The following is a 25,974-nucleotide window of genomic DNA, read 5'->3' on the forward strand; positions in this document are numbered from 1 at the left end:
CACTCCCGACTCCATTAAGATGTTCTTATGGTTAAACATTCTGACTATACTAGCTTTTCCACAGTCTAGCTCGAGCGGTCGAGGAGAGTAGTGCATGCGGTGAACATGGTTGGCATCGAGCAGTACCGGGCCGCTATTGGCAAATGGCAGGCGAAGAGGAAGAAGGAGAACAAGAATGGATTGGTGATAAGTAAGGACGGATTAAAAATGAGTGAAGCGGTGCTGGTAGTGGCAGTGATAGCGGTGCTACTGGTTATTGGGGGGGGGGGGGTGGAATTAAACCCAGGCCCAAATACCAGTGGAAAATATAACACAGAGGATTTGGCCGCACTCAGGGTGGTTGTGAGTGAAGTCATGCAGGAGAAATGCCAGTGGGAGAAAGTGCACGAAATAAAGGACATGATGGAGGAGCAGAGAAAGGAGATAGGCAACATGAAGAAATGGCTGGAAACGAGGACGGAGGAATCAAGCAGAAGAGTTGATAATAATGAGAAACGAATCGAGTTATTGAGAGGGGAAGTGAAATATTTGAAAGAGGAGATGATGAGGATGAAGAAAGAAGGGGAGGAGTACAAGCAGGAGAGATGGAAGAAAGCCATATTTATATATGGAGTTGAGGAAGATGTGAGGGAGGACAAGATGGAACTGATAGACAAGGTGATCGAAGTTATACGTGATACAATGAAGATAAATTTCAGTAGTATTGACATAGACGATGTAGAGAGAATTGGTAAAACTAAAGGTCGGAGGCCAATTAGGGTAAAATTTTTATCTACCCTAATGGCAGAAATTGTGTTAGGTAACAGTAAGAATTTACAGGGACAGAAAATAAGGGTGAGAAGAGACATGGGAAGAGAAGGAAGTGAAAATATGAGGATCTTGAATAGGCATCTATGGAGAGGGAGGAACCAGGGGCTAAAGGCCTGAATAAGAGGTCTGAGGTTGGAGGTGACAAACGGGCGATGGGTTAGAGTACATTCAGTGACGAAGCTAAAGGAGATGGACGAAAACGAGAGGGTTGAGGGTGGTGAGATCACAAGGCAAGATGGGAAGAAGAAAGAAGAAAAGAGGAGGAGAGACGTGGCAGGAGAGGAGAGCATCTCGGAAGAGAATGGGCAGTGCAGCCGGGAGACAGAAGATCAAGATAGTGAAGTGGACGGTGGGAGTGAGCAGCAAGAAACTGGGAGAGTAGAGTGTAGTGCTGCAGTGAGCAAGAAAGGACAAGGGAAGGTGGATTCAGAAGTCCAAAATAGTGAGGAGGTGAGTGGGGGTGAGCAGCAAGAATCAGTGAGAGCGGAGTGCAGTGGTGTAGTGAACAAGAAAGGACAAGAGGAGACAGATCGACAGGAAGGTAAAAAAATTATGAGTAAAGTCAGAAGTAGGAGCTTAAAAGACATATGGGGAAAAGTACGTAAAGGGATGGAAGATACAGAGGGTATGGAACGGTATAGGTTGGTTAAAGAAGGAGGAATGGAGATGAGGGATGAAAGGTCGATAACTACTAGAAGTAAGAATATAGGGGGTGACCTAGAAGGGAGGGAGGGAGGGAAAGTTATAACCATATTGGAAAATAGGATGTGTGAATATTGAGGGACTAAGGAACAAATTAGGAAACAAGAAAGTTCGGGAAGTAATTGAAAGTTTTGATGATGTGGCACTCTTGGAGACGTGGCTGGAAACAGGGAGGGAGATTTCATGGAAGGGGTTTGTGATAAAATATAAATATAGAAGAAAAGAGAGGAATAAGGGACGAGCACTAGGAGGGATGATAGTTCTAATTAGGGAAGAAATTAGTGAAAGAGTAGAGGATATAGAGACCGATATGTTGGAAACCATATGGTTGAGATTGAATATGGGAGGGGGTGAGGGAAGGAGGAAGAAAATAAATCTAGCTTTTGTTTACTGCCATCCTAGTAATTCAGCATATGCAAATAAATATTTTTTGAAGAGTTATTGGTAGGATACGGGGAATGTTTCCAGGTGAAGAGGATATGTTGTTATTCGGGGATTGGAATGCGAGAATAGGGGAACAGAGCCCAGTATATAGTAGGGAGGATGGAATGTGTTTGTTGGAAAGTAGAAGGAGTGAGGACAAAATTACAAATAGTTATGGAGAGAAGCTCCTAGAGATGTGTGCTGTGGGAAATTTGTATATTCTGAATGGGTGGATAGAGGGTGACAGGACGGGGAAATTGACATATGTTACTGAGAAGGGTGGTAGTGTGATAGATATGGTTTTAAGTTCGGAAGGGATGATTGAGGAGGTTGTAAGAATGGAAATAAGAGACTGGATTGAATCACACCATTTCCCGGTGAGGGTTATGCTGAAAAGGGGGAAAGAGAAGTGTACAATGAAGGAAGATGAGACAAATGATAAACGAGGGAGTGGTTATAACAAGTATAAATGGACAGAGAAGGTGGGCCGGGATTGGAATAGGGTAGTAAAAGAGGAGTTACAACTTCTGAAATATGGGTGTTAAGGGGCGTTAGAAGAGAATAATACTGATAAAGCCTTGGAATTGCTACTACATCCAATAAAGATAATAGCGCAGAAGGCGAAAGCTAGAAAGGGAAATAAGAAAGAGGGAGAGGAATGGTTTAATAGGGAGTGTGAAGGAATGCGGAGGAAGGTGATGGACGTGTTAGGAGAATATAGAAGGAAAGGTGGGAGCCAAGAAAGGGAGTTTTTGTGTAGATTGAGGAAGGAGTATAAAAAGAAGATTTGTGAGACAAAAAAGACGTGGTTAGAGGAACAAATGGAAGCCATAAATAATGACTGCAAGACAAATAATTTTGAGAGAGTTTGGGACAAGATTAATAAAATTATTAAGGGTGGAAGGAATATAGAGAAAACGAGTATTGAGGAAGTGCAATGGGTCAGACACTTTGATGAATTACTAGGGAAAAAGGGGCATGAAAGTTGGAGAGGTTCGGGAGAAGTAGTAATTTGGAGGAATAGGAGAGTGGCAATTTATGACCTGGATAAAGAAATCACAAGGAAGGAAATCCTGAGAGTGATAAGCAGAGCCAGAGCGAAGTCGGCCGGGGGGTGTAATGGTATAAATAACAAGTTTTGGAAGGAAATTAGCAAAAATGAGATAATGATAGAGGGCATGGTTAAACTATTCAATAAGATATTTGAGGGAGGTAATTACCCTAAGGAATGGGAAACAGGAATTATATGCCCTGTATACAAGGGGAAGGGTAGTAGGAACAATGTGAACAGTTATAGAGGTATATCTCTGTTGGATTCTTTGAGTAAAATATATACTGGGGTGTTAGCGAACAGAATAAGTGGGTGGGCGGAAGAAAATGAAATTTTGACAGATTACCAAGGGGGATTTAGGAAAAAGAAAAGAACAGTGGATAATATAATGATAGTAAAGACTATTCTAGAAAAGTATAAGAATATGGCTAGAAGTACGGTTTATGTAGCAGCAATAGATTTTGAGAAAGCTTTTGACAAGGTGAATAGAGAGGCCCTATTAGAGAAATTAGGCAGGCTAGGGATTTCGGAGAAGATGTTGAGGGCAGTGGAAGGAATATATAGGGTTGTCAGGTTTTGTGTAAAATTGGAAGAAGAGAGACTGAGTAGACCCTTAGAGTCCAAGGTGGGTTTAAAACAAGGATGCAAGTTATCGCCAATACTGTTTATTTTATTTATCAACAATATTTTAGAGGGGTTTGGGGCAGAAAATTGGGCTGTGCCGGTGATTAATGGTTTAGAGGTACCAGGATTGATATTTGCTGATGATGTGTTATTGATGACGATAACTTCAGGGGCGATGAATAGGGCCTTAAAGTCAGTGACGCTATTTGCGAGGAAATGGGGACTGAGAATTAATGGAAATAAGTCTAAAATATTAGTAGTCCAGGTGGACAAAAGAAGAAAGATAGAAGGTAATTGGGTAATTCAGGGAGAAAGATTGGAACAGGTAAGGAAGTTGGAATATCTAGGAGTTATTTTTAATGATAAAGGAACTTGGAGTGACCAGATCAAAAGGGTGAAATATAGAGGATTGGCAGCCTTAGCCTCAGTCAGAAATTTGCTAGCCAAATACCCGGGGATCAGTTATAAAACACTGAGACTAGTGTTGAGGTGTGTTGAGGTCAGTAATTTTTGGGAGGGTATTATACGGCGCAGAAGTTTGGGGGCTGGATGAGAAAAGAGTGGAACTGAGAAGGATTGTTAGTAGTTTTGCTAAGTTAGTGATGGGCTTACCGAGGTGTACAGCAAATGTAGGGGTGGAATTAATGTGTGGGGAGGATTTGGAATCGGAGGGTGTGAAAAGAATAGTTAGATACTGGATGAATTTAAAAAGACAGGAAGGTGGGAGGGTATTACAGGCAGCGTATGAACAGCAATGTAAGAGCATGTATAGGGGTGGATGGTTAGAAAAAATAAAGGGATATTTGGAGAGGATAGGATTAGGACACCTGTGGGGCAAGGTTTGGTCGAAGACAGAAGTGAGAGGGATGAAGATACTGGAAAGGAGAATTAGAGGTATCCATAGGCAGAAATTATTGGGGGAAAGCAGACTAAGAAACTCGCTGACTGTTTTGACGAAAATAGAGGAGATAGCAGGGTTGAATATTAGATACGTTGATAGGTCAAAACGGTATGGGATGATGTGGTGGCTTTTAGGTTTGCAAAGGAATACAGGGTGGCTACAGGCGAGGGATAAGACAAGGTGTGTACTTTGCGGAGATGTGAATGATGATTTTCACTTGCTAAGAGACTGTGAGGTAACGAGGGAGATAAGACATGGATTATTGAGTGCCGAGCATCGGGAAATATTGGGGAGAGGGGATGAGAACGCAATCCTGAGATGGATTATTAAACAATGGGAAAAAGGGGGTGAATTGAACAGGTATTTATGTGCGACAAAAAAGGCCTGCGAGAGTAAAATGAAGGAGAGTGAGTTAGAGCGTGGGCAGGGGAATAGGGGGGTGGAATAGTTATGTATATAAGGGAAGGAGATAGTATGATAAAATTCTAATGGATTAGAGAATATAGGGGTCGAGTACTTAGTTATGTGGAGTTGGGTAATGATACGGGATTGCATGGTCTGTTTGTTTTAAAGTTGGCTGGAATGCAAGTGCTGAAATGCTGAGTGGTGTTGTTTGATTTATTGATTAGGTGTAGGTCAGGAACAATAATGTGACACAAGTACAGAGCATAATAAGGACACTGGATGAGCATGTTTGAACATTGAGAGAGTGACTGCTACAGCTAATGACTGCTAGAAGAATACTATATTATTCTTATTATTATTATCCTTATCATCATTATTATTATTATTCTTTATTATTTATTTTACTCTGCATGTGAACATGTACAGGGGTGAAGTCGCCTGTTATGTTCAATAAATGTATGTATGTATATGTACTAGCTTTTCCTAATGAAGGAAAACAACTAACTGTAATTTAATTGTGATGAAGTGTGCACAATGTAATCCCACCCCAATATATGGCATTTAATTGTTTGATCAGCACTGACAATAACTTCATAGGAGCGGTTTTCCAAACGCCCTAGTGTCTCTGAAAATCATAATTATTTAATGACAGGTTATTTTTACTTTGGTTTTTCAGGATTATTATTATTATTATTATTATTATTATTAGTAGTAGTAGTAATAGTAGTATTTAACATAGTCTATATTGACGAAAATAGGGTCATTCTTTCTTACAGAAGTTAAGCGCGATGCCATTTGATAATGAAGTCATAGTCGAGACCACTAACATTTCAGCGAGACTTCGCACACAAGAATTACCAAGAGATACTAAAGGTTTCGAGTGTACCAAGAATACAGGCAGCTTTCCAGGTCGTTCACGACACCTCGTACCCTGAACAAAGTCCAAAGTAATAAGATAGAGTTCGAGGGATGTTCCACCATTCAACACATTGTAAAATATATTAAATTTATTGGGCGAAGACCGGTTTCAACTCCCTTGGAGTGATCATCAGTTCTTGTTGAATATCAAATCAAGGGGAATCTGATAACAATCATCATTAGGTTGCCTACAAACAGTTTGATTGGTTGACATAAGTACATAATAAAAAAATTTATATACATAATGGCTGTTGCCTAAAAACACATCAGTGGGTTTTAAAACATTACCTTGAAATGCCGTACACATGTTAAGCAATACTTGAAATTTAAAAAGTCCAAAGGTCACTACTACATTGGTGTAAAGTGTGCAAGGAGGGAGCATATTGAACTTCTACTCTAATCAAACTATTGGATGTACTGTTTCCTTCATTCAGTATTTCATTGCATTTACAATGTTGTGAGTGAAGGAATACGCAATCTTGGAGTATCTTGGAGCATGTTAAGTAATAAAGAATGTTACTGCGACCAGCAGACGTGAGGAGAAATGATCTGGTGCAATCCTTGACTGACAAGCGTGTTTTTGTTCTGAGTGTGCACTTACGAACTGCGGATATTGCCTATAAGAGACAAGAACAACCTTGTGGAGCATTATCTCGTCTCCATCATACACCACTTCCCCTCCCTCTCCTTCTTTTCCCTGAAGTAACGAAATAACCCACATTTTTCCACCAATCTGATTGCGCCATCATTCCTAACATAACGTGAAGAACGTCCCTGTACACAGCTCACTCCATTGGGCCAGTTCTATATGAATCACCCTGCATTGGTTAAAAACGTGCTATCCTGTTACTTGTGTTGTGAAATTAAGTTAGAAACTTTAAATATAGATTTTATTTCATTGTATCAGAAATTACATCTTCAATCCATAATGAATAGAGGTATAAGAATTATTTCCTGTAATGTTGTCTTGGCTTTTGCTTTCCCGCTAGTTCCTGAGTTCTGTAGATAAGAACTGGCTCTATGTTACTGATAAAGGGTCCAGGCAAGTCTTCTTGATTCATCATCTCTGCAGCGACGTTTGAACTCTTTCGAGATGGCTGCAAGCCCCTATCTTCTCCTATGCTCTTAAATGGCTCCATTGGTAGATTCTTCAGTACATAGAAGAAATCTTGTAAATTATCCTTAACCTTTGTAGTAACTTGCGGTGGTGTTGCTTCCGATACCTTTGTAATAGGAACAGTCTCTGTCTCAACAATTGGGGTACTGGTTGAGACGTGCTCAGTGGAGTTGGATTGTGATGGAGGTGTCAGTGGTTGATTGTTACCTCCCGTTGTTATCTCGTCGTCACTGGAAGTTACGGAATCATTTGGTATTTGGTGTATTAATTTTGAGAAAAAATTCATATAAGTATTTAAATCTTGACTGTCGTTGACCTTAAGAGTGTCTGGACGTATTGATGTAACTACACTAGGCATTGATTTGTTTGATATGTCATTGTCCGTTTCTCGTGTGTCGGGACGAGCAGATACACTGACATAGTTTGGGACTGCATCCAAAGAATATTCTGTCTGTAAATGTGGAAGTGTGGTGTTTTCTGTATCTGTCACTTGGCTTGTATTTGACTCCCAAGTTTCTCTTGGACTTGGTGGTAAGGTGCTCTGCGAGATTTTGCCTGAAGTATTTTGACATAATTTGTAATTTTCTTTCAAGATGATGGCCCTTATAAGGGAGAGAAATGCTACCTTTTCCCATTCTTGTAATTTTGGTTCCTGAGTTTCACAGGGCAATTGCTCCGCACTGTGTCTTTTGTGTGTAACTTTAGGCACTGGAGCTGTGATCTTACCAGGGTTTGCCATTTCTGTAACTAGAGGACACGTGGGGAACGGTGTTACTGCCACATCTTCTTTGTCCTGTCTTTCCGCAAGGTTTAAGAATGGTATTGATGTTCTATCTTCTTCTTGCACTGGAAGTGGAGGTCTCCTTGCATTTTCCTTCCTGCTCTTATCTTTTGCTTGCTTAACCCCCACATTTCCTGCTGTTGCTAATATGTGTTTTCCAGTATCTTTATCTTTGGCATGCATGTTCGTTTGTGTTGTCACTTGTGTGTGTTCTTCTTCGTGCTTAACTTCCACATTGATCTGTCCAAGAGGTTTATCTTTAAGCTTTATAATGATTTCCATGTCGGAAGATTTGTCGATTTTATTTATTTCTGGACTCTCTTTCATTCTTTTATTGAGTGATGATAAGTTGTCAGTTGTCGATATTGCTGGCTGGGTTGAGGAGGTCGTATCTGTCCATGCGGTAGATTTGTCATTGGCTGCGTGAGTGTCTTCTTCCACCAAGTTCTCGTTGACTGTTTTCTTCCGTAATATTTTATGAATGTCATATGTTTTCAAAATACCATTTCTTTCAATTACTTGTTCTGCATATTCTTTATAATCGTCTTTGTCTTGCTCCTCTTTGTTGAATATATCATTTTGTTCAAGAAAGTTATCAATATTTCCTAAGAAGTTCTCGTCATATTGTTGAGCCAAGTCTGTGCCATCGTTCTTTCGCGGCGAGGACTGAAGGAATGCGAGTATCCTGCGAGTAGCTTGCCACACCTTAGCTTCTTGGCTGACTGTACCTAAGAAGTGGAGGAAGGAGGTCAAGAAGTCCACATCATCTTCATCCTCCCTCTCGCTCCAGACGTCCAAGACAAAGTTCCTCACCAGAGATCGGGCTTCTCTGGACGTGACGAACTCGGTCAGCGTGTGCAAGGCTTCCCGTGCGCTCTTGTTGGACAGGGCACTCCACGGGACAGACTCGTACATCTGACGTACGATCTCGGCACTCATCGACTCCTCCTCCTCTTCGTCTTCTGCATTGACAGGGATGACACCATCATAACCCTGGTGGAAACAACACATCAATATAAGTACAATTATAGTTTTGTCTATATACTTCAGTTGTGATGCAGATTGTTTTGCACAACCAGGATGCACATGGAGAAGAACTGGGAAAAGGTATATGATAGCATTCCGAGAGATGCCATCTGGAGAAGCTTAGAAAAAATAACCATACCAGAATACCTTATTGGCAAGATCAAAATATTGTACAATAAGTCCTACAGTTGCATCAAATTTGGTGATGGCCATTGAGAATGGTTTGAGACAACTCCGGGAGTACACGAGGAGTGCTCTTTGTGGCGGTCATGAACGATGCCCTAATGAAGGACTTGAAGAACTAAATGGAGAGTTAAGTGCCATGGTGTTTGGCGATGATGTTGCTAACTGGGCGGAGACAGAAAAGGAAGTACATGACCGGTGCAACAAACGGGTAGCTAAGCTCAACGATTTTAAGATGAAAGTGAGCAAAACAAAAACTGTTGCCATGGAAAAGAGTAGAGTTAATACTGGACAACACATTAGAACAGTACAAGAATTAAAGATTATTGGGAGTCGAGCAAAAAGTGCTTAATAGTACTAATCTCATACATCCCCTGATCTGGACCGAGAAGGTACCTTTACAAACAAAGATGTTCTTGTATAAATTGTATCTTATTCCCATACTCACATATGGCCCAGAAACCTGCACTTTGCAGACTAGTGACCTTAGTAAATTCCAGGCCTGTAAAATGAAATTTCTCAGGAATGCCATGCAGAAAACATGGGACAATCATGTGAGAAATGAGGATGGCAGGTCATCTTTGGGAACGGAGCACCCTCTCTGCAAGATTTAAATGATTCAGACATGTAAAGAGAATGCCAGGCACTCAAACACCACATGCATACATGAAACAGACAGTAGACAGAAGAAGACCTGTTGGACGACCAAGGAAATGATGGCTGGACCGACTCAAGATAGACGTCGAGAGTAGAGAAGGAGACTGGAGAGAGAGATCTACATGGACAGACAACACTGGCGAGAGCTCGTTCAACACCACCCTATGTGGCAAGCTTGAGGCATTACATGATGATGAAGATTTCACAACTGGGTGCCAATTATTGAAATATTAACCAAAAAAAACAGACGTTTGAACCGTTTCGTAAAATAAATACACTGCTTAAAAGCAATTTGGTGTGTGTGTGTATTTTTCTCTTGGTGTGGGTTACTGTAGTCGCGCCTAGTTCGTGAACCATGGGCAACGTCTGAGTGGCCTAGTAAGTGGTCCTGAGAGTCGGGATACCAATTGCTATGGAATGGGAGTGGGCATCTCGGACATATTCTGAGTCATGGTCCTCCTTGTGTTCAGGCGGCTAGGACTATATAATTCATCAGTGGTCCATAACCCGTTAGAGGAGAGATCCTAACTTGTACTATGTGCAAGTAGGGTAGCATCCTGCTTCATGAATTTACCGAGCTCAGAACATTTTAAGCAAGCCTCAGACCTATGGGAGTAATGGAGTCCCACTCCCATTTGACAGGCGAGGGATTCCTTGGAAACAACTTGGCGAATGAAATGGAATTCGATGGGGAGCTATCAATATTAATGGGGCTTATGGAAGAAAGAAGGTAGAACTGGCTGAGTCAGCAAAGAGGATGCATCTGGATGTGCTAGGAGTAAGTGATATTCGGGTAAGGGGATATAACGAGGAACAGATAGGAGATTATAAAGTGTAGTTGACGGATGTTAGAAACGGAAGGGCAGAGTCTGGGGTAGGGCTCTTTATCAGGAATACCATTGCACGCAACATAGTTTCTGTTAGGCATGTAAATGAGCGAATGATATGGGTAGATTTGTCAGTTGGAGGAATTAGGACTAGAATTGTCTTGGTGTATTCACCATGTGAGGGTGCAGATGAGGATGAAGTTGACAAGTTTTATGAAGCATTGAGTGACATCGTGGTCAGGGTCAACAGCAAGGATAGCATAGTGCTAATGGGCGATTTCAATGCGAGAGTTGGGAATAGAACTGAAGGATACGAAAGGGTGATTGGTAAATGTGGGGAAGATATGGAAGCTAATGGGAATGGGAAGCGTTTGCTGGACTTCTGTGCTAGTATGGGATTAGCAGTTACGAATACATCCTTCAAGCATAAGGTTATTGACTGCTACACATGGGAGGCTAGGGGTATCAGCACCATAATAGACTATATCTTAACCGACTTCGAATTCAGGAAATCTGTTAGGAATGTACAAGTTTTCCGGGGATTTTTCGATGATACAGACCACTATCTGATCTGTAGTGAACTAAGTATCTCTAGCCCTAGGGTAGAGAAAGTGAAATCTGTCTGCAAACAAATAAGGGTAGAAAATCTCCAGGACGAGGAAATTAGACAGAAGTACATAGATATGATTAATAAGGAGATTCGAACAGTAGACAGTAAGCAGATTCAGGATGTAGGAAGAGAATGGGTGGCATACAGGGATGCTGTAGTAGAAACAGCAAGGGAATGCCTAAGAACAACTGTGTGTAAAGAAGGGAAAAGGCAAACATCTTGGTGGAATGATGAAGTGAGAGCAGCTTGTAAACATAAAAAGAAGGCTTATCAGAAATGTCTCCAAACAAGGGCCGAGGCAGACAGGGATTTGTACGTAGATGAAAGAAACAGAGCAAAACAAATAGTTGTTGAATCCAAAAAGAAGTCGTGGGAAGATTTTGGTATTAACCTGGAAAGGCTAGGTCAAGCAGTAGGAAAACATTTCTGGACAGTACAGTAATAAAGGAAGGGAGGGGGGAAGGAAATGAATAGTGTTTTGAGTAATTCAGGTGAACTCATATTCCACTGGGAATCACTGGAGAGGTGGAGGGAATATTTTGAACATCTTCTCAATGTAAAAGGAAATCATCCTGGTGGTGTTGCAAACAGCCAAGCTCATGGGGAGGAGGAAAATGATGTTGGTGAAATTATGCTTGAGGAAGTGGAAAGGATGGTAAACTCCATTGTCATAAGGCAGCGGGAATAGATGAAATTAGACCTGAAATGGTTAAGTATAGTGGGAAGGCAGGGATGAAATGGCTTCATCGAGTAGTAAAATTAGCATGGATTGTTGGCAAGGTTCCTTCAGATTGGACAAAAGCAGTAATTGCACCTATCTATAAGCAAGGGAACAGGAAGGATTGCAACAACTATCGAGGTATCTCACTGATTAGTATACCAGGCAAGGTATTCACTGGCATCTTGGAAGGGAGGGTGCGATCAGTCGTTGAGAGAAAGTTGGATAAAAACCAGTGTGGTTTCAGACCACCGAGAGGCTGTCAGGATCAGATTTTCAGTATGCGCCAGATAATTGAAAAATGCTACGAGAGGAATAGGCAGTTGTGTTCATGTTTCGTAGATCTAGAGAAAGCATATGGCAGGGTACCAAGGGAAAAGATGTTTGCGATACTGGGTTACTATGGAATTAAAGGTAGATTATTAACATTATTATGTTGACAATTGGGCTTCAGTGAGAATTGATGGTAGAATGAGTTCTTGGTTCAGGGTACTTATAGGGGTCAGACCCGGCTGTAATCTTTCACCTTTGCTGTTCGTAGTTTACGTGGATCATCTGCTAAAAGGTATAAAGTGGCAGGGAGGGATTCAGTTAGGTGAAAATGTAGTAAGCAGTTTGGCCTATGCTGACGACTTGGTCTTAATGGCAGATTGTGCCAAAAGCCTGCAGTCTAATATCTTGGAACTTGAAAATAGGTGCAATGAGTATGGTATGAAAATTAGCCTTTCAAAGACTAAATTGATGTCAGTAGGTAAGAAATTCAGCAGAATTGAATGTCAGATTGGTGATACAAAGCTAGAACAGGTCGATAATTTCAAGTATTTAGGTTGTGTGTTCTCCCAGGATGGTAATATAGTAAGTGAGATTGAATCAATGTGTCGTAAAGCTAATGCAGTGAGCTCGCAGTTGCGAGCAGCTGATCAGCAGTTTCAGCTCCCAGACGAAACTATCTGTTTTCAGACCAACTTTGCTTTACGGGAGTGAAAGCTGGGTGGACTCAGGGTATCTTATTCATAAGTTAGAAGTAACAGACATGAAAGTAGCAAGAATGATTGCTGGTACAAACTGATGGGAACAATGACAGGAGGGTACTCAGAATGAGGAGATAAAGGCTCATTTAGGAATGAACTTGATGGATGAAGCTGTTCGCATAAACAGTCTTCGGTGGTGGGGTCATGTGAGGCGAATGGAGGAGGATAGGTTACCTAGGAGAATAATGGACTCTGTTGAATATGAAAACCACCTTGTCCAGCACAAATCTCACATGGAGTGCCCGGAATTTGAACCACGGTATCCAGCTGTGAGAGGCCAACGCGCTGCCGTCTGAGCCACGCAGGGTGCAATGGACTCTGTTATGGAGGGTAAGAGAAGTAGAGGGAGACCAAGACGACGATGGTTAGACTCAGCTTCTAACGATTTAAAGATAAGAGGTATAGAACTAAATGAGGGCATAGCACTAGTTGCAAATACAGGATTGTGGCGATGTTTAGTAAATTCACAGAGGCTTGCAGACTGAACGCTGAAAGCATAACAGTCTATAATATATGTATATATGTTTAAATTTTCTGCAAGTGATGTGCTCTGATTTTAAAAGAAATTTATTTTATTATGAACTGTTATTGTTATTTTTTAAAATAAGATTTGATTTTCCATTGCTTATTTAAAGTTGTAATCAATATCATATTAAGAATACGTTAGAATTCAGGTTCTAGTTAGGGTGTTTTTTTTTTTGCTAGTGGCTTTACGTCGCACTGACACAGATAGGTCTCATGGCGATGATGGGATAGGAAAGGCCCGGGAGTTGGAAGGAAGCGGCTGTGGCCTTAATTAAGGTACAGCCCCAGCATTTGCCTGGTGTAAAAATGGGAAACCACGGAAAACCATCTTCAGGGCTACCGACATTGGGATTTGAACCCACTATCTCCCGGATGCTAGTTCCCAGCTCCGCGTCCCTGACCTCACGGTCAACTCGCCCGGTGATTCTAGTTAGTTGTGAAGATTGAATTGTTGTTGGTTTTCTGCCTCCAGGAATTAACATGGTACTCATTTTTGGTGTAGACTGAGTGAACCTCGGGGCCATATGCACCTCGGCAAGTCAAAATCTCGTACCCCCTCTGGGTGGGGGACGCAGACGAAGAATACACCCACCGATCCGCTGCCTGTCGTAAGGTGCGACTGAGGGATGACTAAACTAGAACCATAAGACTATTTGTGATTAGTAACATTACATGCGGACCATGAACATTCTGGGCCCGCCAATTCACTTATTTTTGAGGTGGAAGCGACAGCACTCATTTTAATGTTTAATACGTTGTGCATTTCTATAGGCTACCCTTACCTAACATAAATTAAAGATAAATTCACACTTCACCAAGAAAAGTCACATAGTATTACAACAGGAAAAAAATAACACAATAATATAGCAATGCACCTGTTAAGCGCGGTAGAAAGAACGGGCAGAACAGCTCAGCACCGACGTTATAAGCTTTTGTTTCCACTTTGCATTGTGGTAACATGAGTGGAGAACGTAATAGGATACATCCCAGTGTTGAGGGGAAAGGGACCTTGCTTGGCGCAGGCGCAGTAATTCTCACCTGGCTGTTTAAGAGAGATTCAAAGCGTAACCACTGCATGAAGTGGTAACAGCCTTTCACTCAGCTTTGAGTTCTCGCGACACGTCCAAGCGAAGAAACAAACAAACATATTAATTAATATTAAAGAGACCATGGGGACACAAGAGAGGCATTGGAAGACCCCTGAAGAGATGGCTCGACGACATAAAGCTGTTGGCTGGAACACGCTGGTTCCAAGTGGCTCAAGACCGAAGACGATGGAAGCACATGGAAGAGGCCTATATCCAGCAGTGGATTGAAATAGGCTAGAAAAGAAGAAAGAAGAAGAAGAATTCAATTGTTATATTTTCAACCTGTTACCAGTGTTAACAGTGGATGCTAGCACGCTTCGCACTGATATGGAACAAATTAAAAGTAGAATAAATTAGAATGCCATTGGTTGGTTCTTTTTCAGGATTGTAGTACAAGGAGTTAACAAGCTATCCAAGTTTGAAAATGTTAAATATCGGCAGTTGTCTGCTCTAGATGTCAGCATTAACTAAGAAAAAAAGAGTAGACATATTCTTTGGATTCTGAAAAAGAAAAGAAAGAAAGAAACCATGCCTTCAAATGTTGTGTTCAGTGCATGTTCCAGTCCGCACACGTTCATCAGAAATTTCAGCGCAGGCAGCAGTCGTTTCATATCATCTGGAGTAGTTGCTATGTCTTTGCAAACAGTATATTTTAGCTTTCCCCGAGAGAGAAGAATCTAAAGGGTTCAAATGTGATGAACGGGTACCCTTCATTCAGTCCAACGATTTGGAAACAATCGGAGAAGACAAACTGCAGTACGTCGTTGACAGCCATCGTGCTCCTGCTAGTCTGCAGTGGAATGTCTTCTAACATCTGTGGAAGTTGATTTGTTAGGAGGTTGAGATCCTGTTGAGAATCTAGAAATGAAAGAAGGGCCTATGAGCTGATGATCCACTATTCCCCATGGACGCTGGCATTCTGACAAAGCCAATGGAGATTGTTTACGAACCAATAGTGCATGTTTTGGACGTTTACTTGGCCATGACTTTTAAATGTTGCCTCAGCGCTAAACATCCGGTGCATCCATGCCACCCTATCATGTGCTAACCTTTTCATTTCTACGTAACTATTGCATCCTACATCTGCTCTAATCTGCTTGTCATATTCATACCTTGGTCTACCCCTACCGTTCTTACCACCTACACTTCCTTCAAAAACCAACTGAACAAGTCCTGGGTATCTTAAGATGTGTCCTATCATTCTATCTCTTCTTCTCGTCAAATATAGCCAAATCGATCTCCTCTCACCAATTCGATTCAGTATCTCTTCATTCGTGATCCGATCTATCCATCTCACCTTCAGCATTCTTCTGTAACACCACATTTCAAAAACTTATATTCTCTTTCTTTCTGAGCTAGTTATCGTCCACGCTCCACTCTCCATACACTATTAATATTGTCGGCTTTTTCAGCAATGGTAAATACAATTTTCCACCACGTCGTACTTCTTGAACTATCACAAAGAAATTGACAAGCAAGTCACAATGTAATCAATGTTTTTGTAAAGCCAGCCTACACGCTACACTTTTTCAATCTGTAGAACACACAAGTTCAATATACATATTACACTATACCTGTTAAAAACTACATTATTAAACAAGGATACAGACTGAAAAGCCTTCTTTAGGTTACATTTAACTGAGTCGACGCTGTAAAGTTTGGCTTCCTACTTAACAAATTGTCGAATGAGACAAATCGTATCAAGTAAGACGGAACATGTAGACTACAAAACTTAGGTCTTGCATGAACGGAATGAGGTTGAACAAAACTGAACGCGGGCGCATAAATTTCCGAAATTTGATGCGACAAGACGGAACGCGAAAGATGAAGGAGGTTTGAACGAAAAGACATACACCGCATGTCTTGTTCAGCTTCTTTGTCTTCTAACGCGTAATTCGAGCAGTGTAGTCATGTCTGATCTCCGTCAGCGTTCTCGTGAATTTCTGTGCGAATGTATAGAGCTGTATCCCAGTTTCCTTGTTTCTGGCAAGTGAACCCAAGGATTATAGTGATCGTCATAAGAATAGCTAGGAGCCAACAAAGAGACAATTACAAAAATAAGTGTAAGGCGTCGCTAAATTCAGCAAATATAGTAGCTGTAAGTCGCAAGTAATTGCGCCAGTGTCATGCTCCATCACGTACACTAGTTCTCGTAGTAGCTGTACATGATAAAATTCATATCCTTTTAACAGGCATTCTCTGGTTCATCTTGATCTACGTTTTCTTATTAACCGTTTACTTGGACACACTCTTTGTTTTGCAATGCAAACAGCATATAGATACAGTATACCACAGAATTAATTCCTCCATGATTGGTACCGCGGAACAGATGGGTAAGTTGAAAGGTTTGAACTACAGGGTGGAACTGCATGTGCGGCTTGTCACACATCTTTAATAAAAATACACGTACTTCATGCCCTATTACATGAATTAATGAAGTGTGAAGAACCACCAATGGATAGAAATTATGCAGCCTTTTTAACAAAACAAAATGAATATAATTTTCTTTCCGCAAAATTAATATTCATACAAGTTGAAACACTGTCCTCAAACACACAAATTTTGGTAATCAGTACTTCGTATGCAATCCCTATAACTGCTTGAAGCATTCGTGACGTGGAGCTTACAAAGTTTGATATCACTTCGGCATCAATTTTTGACTATTCCTTCTTCATATGATCGACGAAGTATTCTTTTGACGAACATTTCCCTTTCCTTACTCTCCGTTCCAATAATACCCACAGGTTTTGTTATGGGATTGAGGTCTGGAGACTGCGGAAGCGTTGGAAGTTGCTCGCGAACATTATACAGCAGCCATTCTTTTGTTATGCGAGCAGAATGTTTCAGATCGTTGTCTTGTTGAAAAACAAAAGAGTCCTCAAGATTTAATTTCGTAACACTGGCCAGCAAATTATCACGGAGTACTGTATGTTCACATATGGTACCGTATGCCGTGCCAGTCATATTATCCTCTCTCCCGCCCCAGTGTAGCATTACCTCTGCCATTCTTGACAATTAGTTCTTAGGCTCAAATTCTTGAAATGGTTTACGCCACACATACCTTCTTCCATCAGATCCAAAAAGGTTGAACGTGCTCTCATCCATGAATATAATCTTCTTCAAGTATTCCATGGGGTTGTTGAGATATGCGCGAGCAAACTCCAGTCTTTTCACCCTATTGTGCTTGTCACTCTGCCTTTTAAGCCAGCTTCGTGAATGTATTTCCTGATGGTATAAGGTGTTTACTTCCTTGCCTGTTGCTGTTGCGACGTCGGCGCTCACGCCCGCGTTCTTGCACGCTTGTTGTACCACACATCGCGACTCTCGGTCCGTTAGAGGTCTAGGACAGACGTCTTCACGTAGTTGCTCTAGGAAGCCGGCGTGACTTACTCCGCTCTGGACAGCAAGAGAGCAGCGGACAGGCGGGTTGCATACCGTGACCATAATGTACTTGCCGCTCGGAAATGTTACCATATGAAATCAGCTTTTATAATAATAATAATAATAATAATAATAATAATAATAATAATAATAATAATATTTGCAGCATGGATCATATGAGACGAACAGGACGCAGATTACGGAGTATAACAGGACAAGAAAATCATTCATTGACAAGGGAAATATACAGCAGTGTGCAATATTTCCCGAATAAACACATTCTCACGATTAACTGAAGCTTTGGGATACGTACATTTACCGAAAGAAAATACAATTTATGTGATTTGTACATTTTATTTTCACTCTCATTAACATGCATTTCAATATTTCCATGGCATTTATGCATATGACAACAAATTAAAACACGCGAACTGAAACATATTACTGGTGTACTCCTCCTTCACGGGACCTTTGGGCTCGTTTAGATGGTATTGTATTAATATTTGGTGTCCGACTCGTTGTCTGAATGGTCAGCGTATTGGCCTTCGGTTCAGAGGGTCACGGGTTCGATTCCCGGCCGAGTCGGGGATTTTAACCTTAATTGGTTAATTCCAATGGCCCGGGGCTGAGTGTTTGTGCTGTCCCCAACATCCCTGCAACTCACACACCACACATAACACTATTCTCCACCACAAAAACACTCAGTTACCTACACATGGCAGATGCCGCCCACCCTCATCGGAGGGTCTGCCTTACAAGGGCTGCACACGGCTAGAAATAGCCACACGAAATTATTTATCAATGTTTGGTGCTATCGTTTGCGTACTGGCAAGTCGCGAAACAAATTTCAAGTTTTCATCGGTGAGCCTACTTCTGTGTCAAGATTTTTAACTCTTCATTAATGAAAACATATGTACACATAAATAAGTTGATCCGAATATACTTACCATATGAGCATTAAATGTGTACAATCTATGAAATCTCTCCCGTGGAAAACGAACATAAAATTCAGTCAGACTGTTTGTGCTTGCAAACCTATCTTTCATTTGAATATCGCACTGTGTCAATCAGTTCTAGCTGCAGTTCTGGTCTAACAGTTTGCATATCCACTGAGAAGGGCATAGCGAACACCTGCAAATCCTTTTCTAATGCCCGAATATCGTGAAACCTACTCTCAAAACCGTCATATAGTGACATTAAAACGTCTTTATATTCTTCTAATGTTTTTTAATGTTATTCAATATTTTATTACATATTAAACATTTTGCTGTGTTATTTTCTTGAAGTATCAAATACTCTTCTTCCCAAGAAGGTTTGAAACTTGTTGGCGTCGATGGCCTATGCTTTGCTGAAATCTCTTCCATAGTAAATGCAACATTAACCGACTAGAGTTGAACGTCGTGTGGTGTGAGGCTAAAGACGGAAACTCACTACTGTCACCTCTCATTAATTCATGCGCATCGTGTTGCAATCTAACCTGTCCAGAAAGATGTGTTATACCTTTGGGCCACTGAACTCCAGTACGTATTTCGTGTCATGCACTTCCCCTACTTGCTCGCTAAGCTGCTCTCGTTCCTCGAGAGCGGGGAGCAAACTGGCTCCGAAGGCATTTCGCCCTCGACCGACGATGCCTGGTGTAGGACACCCAGACCTTCGCATATTCCCCGTAGAACTAGTTCGTTTGTATTTGTTCACAACATACTGGACAGATGCATGCGAGTTTTTCAGTTTTTTAACAGTGTTTCGGAAACGGAAGTCCCTCTTACCATAAGGAAACTATTTTTTCCTTCACAACAGTTTTCAACTCACCCGATCGACATCCCATTCCTGTCTACTATTAGTTCCAGGCACTTACACTCGCTGTTATACTGGATACACGATGAATGATCAGTTTTCAGCCATCAGTCGGCGGCGTTTACGTATCGTACATGACTACGATCTAATTGTATGAAGACTTTTTTTGTGTGCCATTAAACAATACTTTGTTATAAATCAAGGAATATAGTGCGTACATCCACTCTACGTCACAATTAATTACGTCAAACTGTATTGCATCTGTAGTGTTCGTATAAATCGCTTACCGATAATTCCCGTTTGAAACCATACATGTATGAATACTGTACGTCTTGACGAACGACTTGAACGATCCCTTTCATTGTATGATAATCGTAGCGTGAAGACCACCCTTAAGGGAAACAATCATAAGAACATCATAGCCTCGTAACTAAGCAATTGAATGGAGCAGACAATTGTCGGTATTTATAATTTTCAAACTACGATAGCTCATAAACTACTTGTACTAGAATCCTGAAAAACACCATTCACATCCTAATTTACTGTAGTTCTATTCTGTTCATGCCAATAGGCATTGTTCCATTTGAAAAACAGTAACTTTCTAAAATAATACGCATTCTTCTTTCTTTCTTTCTTTCTTTCTTTCTTTCTTAATCTGTTTACCCTCCATGGTTGGGTTTTCCTCGGACCTCAGCGAGGAATCCCACCTCTACCGCCTCAAGGGCAGTGTCATGGACGTGTGACTTTGGGTCGGGTGATACAACTTCAGAGGAGGACCAGTACCTCGTCCAGGCGGCCTCACCTGCTATGCTGAACAGGGGCCTTCTGGAGGAATGGGAAGATTGGAAGGGATAGAAAAGGGATAAGGAAGGAATCGGCCGTGGCCTTAAGTTAGGCACCGTCCGCCATTTACCTGGAGGAGAAGTTGAAAACCACGGAAAACCACTTCGAGGATGGCTGAGTTGACCTCCCGAAGATGAGTGGATCCCGTTCCAGCGCTCGTACCACTTTTCATATTCGTGCCAGAGCCGGGAATCGAACCCGAGCCTCCGAGGGTGGCAGCTGATCACGCTAACCACTGCAGCACAGAGGGGACTAATACTAATAATAATTAAAATATCTGTGTGGACTTCAATTATGATCTTTTGGCTACACTTAATTTATGTGGAAAGAGTACACCAACAATAACACCTTCCCTTTTAGAAATATTTGGGGCGAAAGTTTTAAGTGATTTACCGTGTAGGCCTATACCTGACTTAACGAGAATTCATTCCATCTTGTGAATTATTTGTTCATTCAATCAATCAATCAATCAATCAATAAATACTGATCTGCATTTAGGTGGCAGATTCCCTATCTGTTGTTTTCCCAGCCTTTTCCTAAATGATTTCAAATTGGAAATTTATTGAACATCTCCCTTGGTAAGTTATTCCAATCCCTAACTCCCCTTCCTATAAATGAATATTTGCCCCAGTTTGTCCTCTTGAATTCCAACTTTATCTTCATATTGTGATCTTTCCTACTTTTATAAACGCCACTCAAACTTATTCGTCTACTAATGTCATTCCGCGCCATCTCTCCGCTGACAGCTCGGAACATACCACTTAGTCGAGCAGCTCTTCCCAACCCAAACTTTGCAACATTTTTGTAACTCTACTCTTTTGTCGGAAATCACCCAGAACAAATCGAGCTGCTTTTCTTTGGATTTTTTCCAGTTCTTGAATCAGGTAATCCTGGTGAGCGTCCCATACACTGGAACCATACTCTAGTTGGGGTCTTACCAGAGACTTATATGCTCTCTCCTTTACATCCTTACTACAACCCCTAAACATCCTCATAACCATGTGCAGAGATCTGTACCCTTTATTTACAATCCCATTTATGTGATTACCCCAATGAAGATCTTTCCTTATATTAACACCTAGATACTTACAATGATCCCCAAGAGGAACTTTCACCCCATCAACGCAGTAATTAAAACTGAGAGGACTTTTTCTATTTGTGAAAGTCACAACCTGACTTTTAACCCCGTTTATCAACATACCATTGCCTGCTGTCCATCTCACAACATTTTCGAGGTCACGTTGCAGTTGCTCGCAATCTTGTAACTTATTTATCACTCTGTAGAGAATAACATCATCCGCAAAAATCCTTACCTCCGATTCCACTTTTTTACTCATATCATTTATATATATAAGAAAACATAAAGGTCCGATAATACTGCCTTGAGGAATTCGTCTCTTAATTATTACAGGGTCAGATAAAGCTTCACCTACTCATTCCCGTTGCACTGCCTACCATATTACGAAGCCAGAAATGAAACTTCGAACTAAACAATATAATATTCGAATTACAATTATTTCAATCAAGTTGTTCTGTACTTGAGAAAGAGAGCTCTTGATAGCTGGCGACGCCCATCAAACCACAGTAAAAGTTGAACTCCACGAGACTGTGTGAACGCGGCGCTGTGGGCAATAACTGTTATCAGAACCCAATTAACTCATTGATGGTATAGTTCGGAATGGAGAGTTTGCACAGTTCCGTAAACTGTCAGTAACCAATGAATACGATGGGATTGTTGATAGTCGTTGCGGCATGGATGTCCAACATAGGCATAGTTGTCTGGTTTTACCTCCATCCAGCTTGTCACCATTCTCCCAGAGAGTGGACCGGTCACTGACCACGAGGGGAGTGGACGGCACGTTTTATGACTTATTATAAAAAACAATGTAACAAAATAAAGATGTAAAGGATGGTAAGACCCCAGCTAGAGTATGGTTCCAGTGTATGGAACCCTCACCAAGATTACTGTCCGACTCGTTGGCTGAATGGTCAGCGTACTCGCCTTCGGTTCAGAGGGTCCCGGGTTCGATTCCCGGCCGGGTCGGGGATTTTAACCTTGATTGGTTAATTCCAATGGCCCGGGGGCTGGGTGTTTGTGCTGTCCCCAACATCACACATAACACTATCCTCCACCACAATAACACGCAGTTACCTACACATGGCTGATGCCGCCCACCCCTGTCGGAGGGTCTGCCTCACAAGGGCTGCACTCGGCTAGAAATAGCCATACGAAATTATATACCAGGATTACTTCATTCGAGAACTGGAAAACACCCAAAGAAAATCAGCTCGATTTGTTCTGGGAGTAAGGAGACGAGCTGCTCGACTAAGTGGTATGTTCCGAGCTGTCAGTGGAGAGATGACGTGCCATGACATTAATAGACGAATAAGTTTGAGTGGTGTTTTTAAAAGAAGGAAAGATCACAATATGAAATCAAAGCTGGAATTCAAGAGGACAAATTGGGGAAATATTCGTTTATAGGAAGGTAAGTTAGGGATTGGAATAATTTACCAAAAGAGATTTTCATTAAATTTCCAAATTGTTAGCAATTATTTGAGAAAAGCCTAGGTGAACAACAGACAGGGAATGTGCCGCCTGGGCGACCGTCCTAGATGCAGATCAGTGATAAAGACACTGAATTGCCGAAAGTCACGGGAAGGGGTGTCCCATTAGAAAATGTGCCGTGTATGACAGCGTTGCGGCTAGCTGCGGCGTGGCTGAGCAGTTTATCGTGAAGATGGCAACACGTTGCGAGTTAACCGATCATCGGCGCATCGCTCATAGCATTGCGGAGATTATATGTGAATTGAGGTCAACAGTGTCGAGGGTAGATCTTCAGTATCGCAGAGATAATGTTACCACCCGCGTAAACCGCCGCACGGGAAGACTACAGGTGTTTAACGAACGGACATCACGTCACCACACTGGGCGCTCGACGGGCTACTGTGACTCAGATCACCGCCTAGTTGAATGTTGGGAGTCAGAACCCATTTCTACCAGCACTGAAAAGAGGCAACTGCACCGCATAGGCTTCACCAGCCGACGACCAACTCGTGTCCCTTTGCTGGCACCTCGACACAGAGCTCTACGACGTGCATGGCCCGCGAACATTGGCAATGGACCACGGAACAGTGTGGTATGGTCCGATGAATCCCGGTTCCAGCTGTATCGAGCGAGAGTGTGGCGTATGTCCCATGAAGCTATGGATCCTGCGTGCCAACAAGGTTGTTCCAGGCTGGAGGTGGCCCAGTTCTGGTCTGGGCGGCATTCACATGGTCGCAATTAGGCCCCATTGTCCGGCAGCAGGGTGCGCTGATAGGTGCACATTATGTGGACATTCTTTCAGATCATCTGCATCCCTTTCTGGCCCTAGGGTACGGTACTCTGATAGAGATGCCATGTTTCAACAGGACCACTCTGTGGTGGCCCACGCAGGTGGTTGGAGAAGTACTCCAGTGAAGCTACAACCATGGATTGGCCCTTCAGATCCCTCCCCACCACCATCTTAATCCAGTCGAGAATTTTGGGATGCTGTAGATTCTGGTGTACGCTCCATGAACCCCGCACCAACTACACAGACCAATTGTGGGCAGCAGTGCAAGATGCGTGGGTCCAGATCCCTCCAGAACGATTCCAACACCTGCAGAGTCGATACCTCGCCGTAGTGCTGCCGTTTTGAGGCTTGCAGAGGAGCAACTCCTTATTAACATCGCATTCAGCGTCTTCCCATGTCTTTTAGCCGCTCAGTGTATATTATACAGAAAATAAAGCTTGAAATACCACATGGCTGAGGCAGGATCGAACCTGCCAAGTAAGGCTCAGAAGGTCAAAGCACTGAGCTACTCAGTCCGGCAAAAGGTCTTATTTGCAACTAATAATAATAATAATAATAATAATAATAATAATAATAATAATAATAATAGCCCGGATTTCCATGCAAATGCATGTTTCTTAATAAACTGGTTACACTTCTCAAACTTTGCAAATATTCGTTTTATGGCTTAACGATTCCAAATAACTCTTATTTTTCCCTGCATGTTTGCATGTTTTGGCCATTTTAGGAGAAAATTCATGCATAATGCATATTTTGAAGATTTTGGATTTTATAGCGAATAATTGGACGTTTAATATTGCATAATATGACTTTTCTTCTGATTTTGGCGCATATATAATGTTAACTTACATGCTAGTGCCTTTTATGAATGTTGGTGTGCAGAATCTGGGACCATTTTTCCACGTTATACGTCTATTAATGAAGATGGAGATAATGTATTCCTGGCATCCTACCAGACAACCAAAGTTAGTACATCAGGTAGATATCCTATAAACCAATTAACCAAGCACTTTCTTATCTGTTGCTTGAGTAAATATTGACGTAAGCCGGAAGTCCACACCTCGATCTTTGTAATTCTTAGGAATAAAGTGCCCCAGTTATACATTGCTATAAATTGAACTTTAAATTGTGCATTACTCATTGACGGCTCATTTGTTCGCCTATGTTAGTCGAATAAAACAAAACTTGTATCATACTTCCGTGACGCTGCGTTACTGAGATACCAGCTTACAAACCTTGGCTTTGCACTGAACCTTTCGTTGTTGTCTTGGAATTTCCTACCCGAAACTCTATTCGTTATCGCAGCACGCAATCGTTAGCAGTTACTGAGGACCTTCAAAAATGTCTGCAATCATCGCACGGAGAAGTAGCTGCGGCAGCTGGAGATAGGTCGAACAAAGTGATCCGTTCAAATCCTGACTGTGAATTCGTCAAAATTATATAAGACGCAGTGGTAAAAATGCAAAATACGTCCAATTTGACCTCACTTTGTCCCAGATGTCTTCATCTATCACTTCTTATGACGTACAAAGATCATTTTCTGTGTTTATCTGTCAGACGAATGAGCTTAAATCAAGAAAATTTGTACAATGTTTCAAAAGGAACTGAATTTTGATAGTGCATATTTTCCAGTTTACTGTGCATGTTTTGCCATATGATAGGGCATGAATGCATGCATATTTTGAGGTTTGATAATGCATGGAAATTCGGGCTCTAATAATAACTATAATAATGTTACCTTGCAGCTGTGAAATGCAATGGTGCCACAGATGAGCAGGATGATGGCCGTGTTCATGTTGGACGTCGCAGGCTGTGTACTGAGAACAACAGCGTATTGTCTCGCTATCGCAAACAGCTTGGTGATTGTTTTCTTAAATATCGTCGTGAGGAATGTCTCGTCTCTGCTCAGCAACTGGTGACGTGCAGTGTGTGACAAGCAAGTTTGTTGACATCGTGATCACAGGCAGGACCTCCAGCTTTAGGTGCAAACCGAGATTCGAGCACAGTTAACGTGATGGCAATAATAATAATAATAATAATAATAATAATAATAATAATAATAATAATCTGTCTATACAAAAGGCTAACTTCGACTGGCTAGTAATCTACTCGACATAAAGAAATGACATATTGTGGATACATTCGTACCACAGTGTCGATGCTCACTAAGGAAAGATTTTTGAATATTCCGTCGTTAACAGGTGAAAAAGTTGGGGGGTGATGT

At 41.6% G+C, this 25,974-nt stretch overlaps 1 protein-coding gene across 1 annotated transcript; it reads right to left on the minus strand.

Annotated features, from left to right (window-relative positions):
- Nucleotides 1-6,744: 6,744 nt before the first annotated feature.
- Nucleotides 6,745-25,576, minus strand: LOC136886039 (uncharacterized). The gene is made up of 2 exons (XM_067158756.2): nt 25,489-25,576; nt 6,745-8,725 (listed from the first exon to the last, which is right to left on the minus strand). Exons 1-2 carry the CDS (start codon nt 25,543-25,545, stop codon nt 6,782-6,784), a joined length of 2,001 nt encoding a protein of 666 aa, XP_067014857.2. The 5' UTR covers nt 25,546-25,576; the 3' UTR covers nt 6,745-6,781.
- Between the last annotated feature and the right edge of the window lie 398 nt (nt 25,577-25,974).

The sequence above is a fragment of the Anabrus simplex genome, chromosome X (assembly GCF_040414725.1).
Source record: "Anabrus simplex isolate iqAnaSimp1 chromosome X, ASM4041472v1, whole genome shotgun sequence".
NCBI classification, from domain to species: domain Eukaryota; kingdom Metazoa; phylum Arthropoda; class Insecta; order Orthoptera; family Tettigoniidae; genus Anabrus; species Anabrus simplex.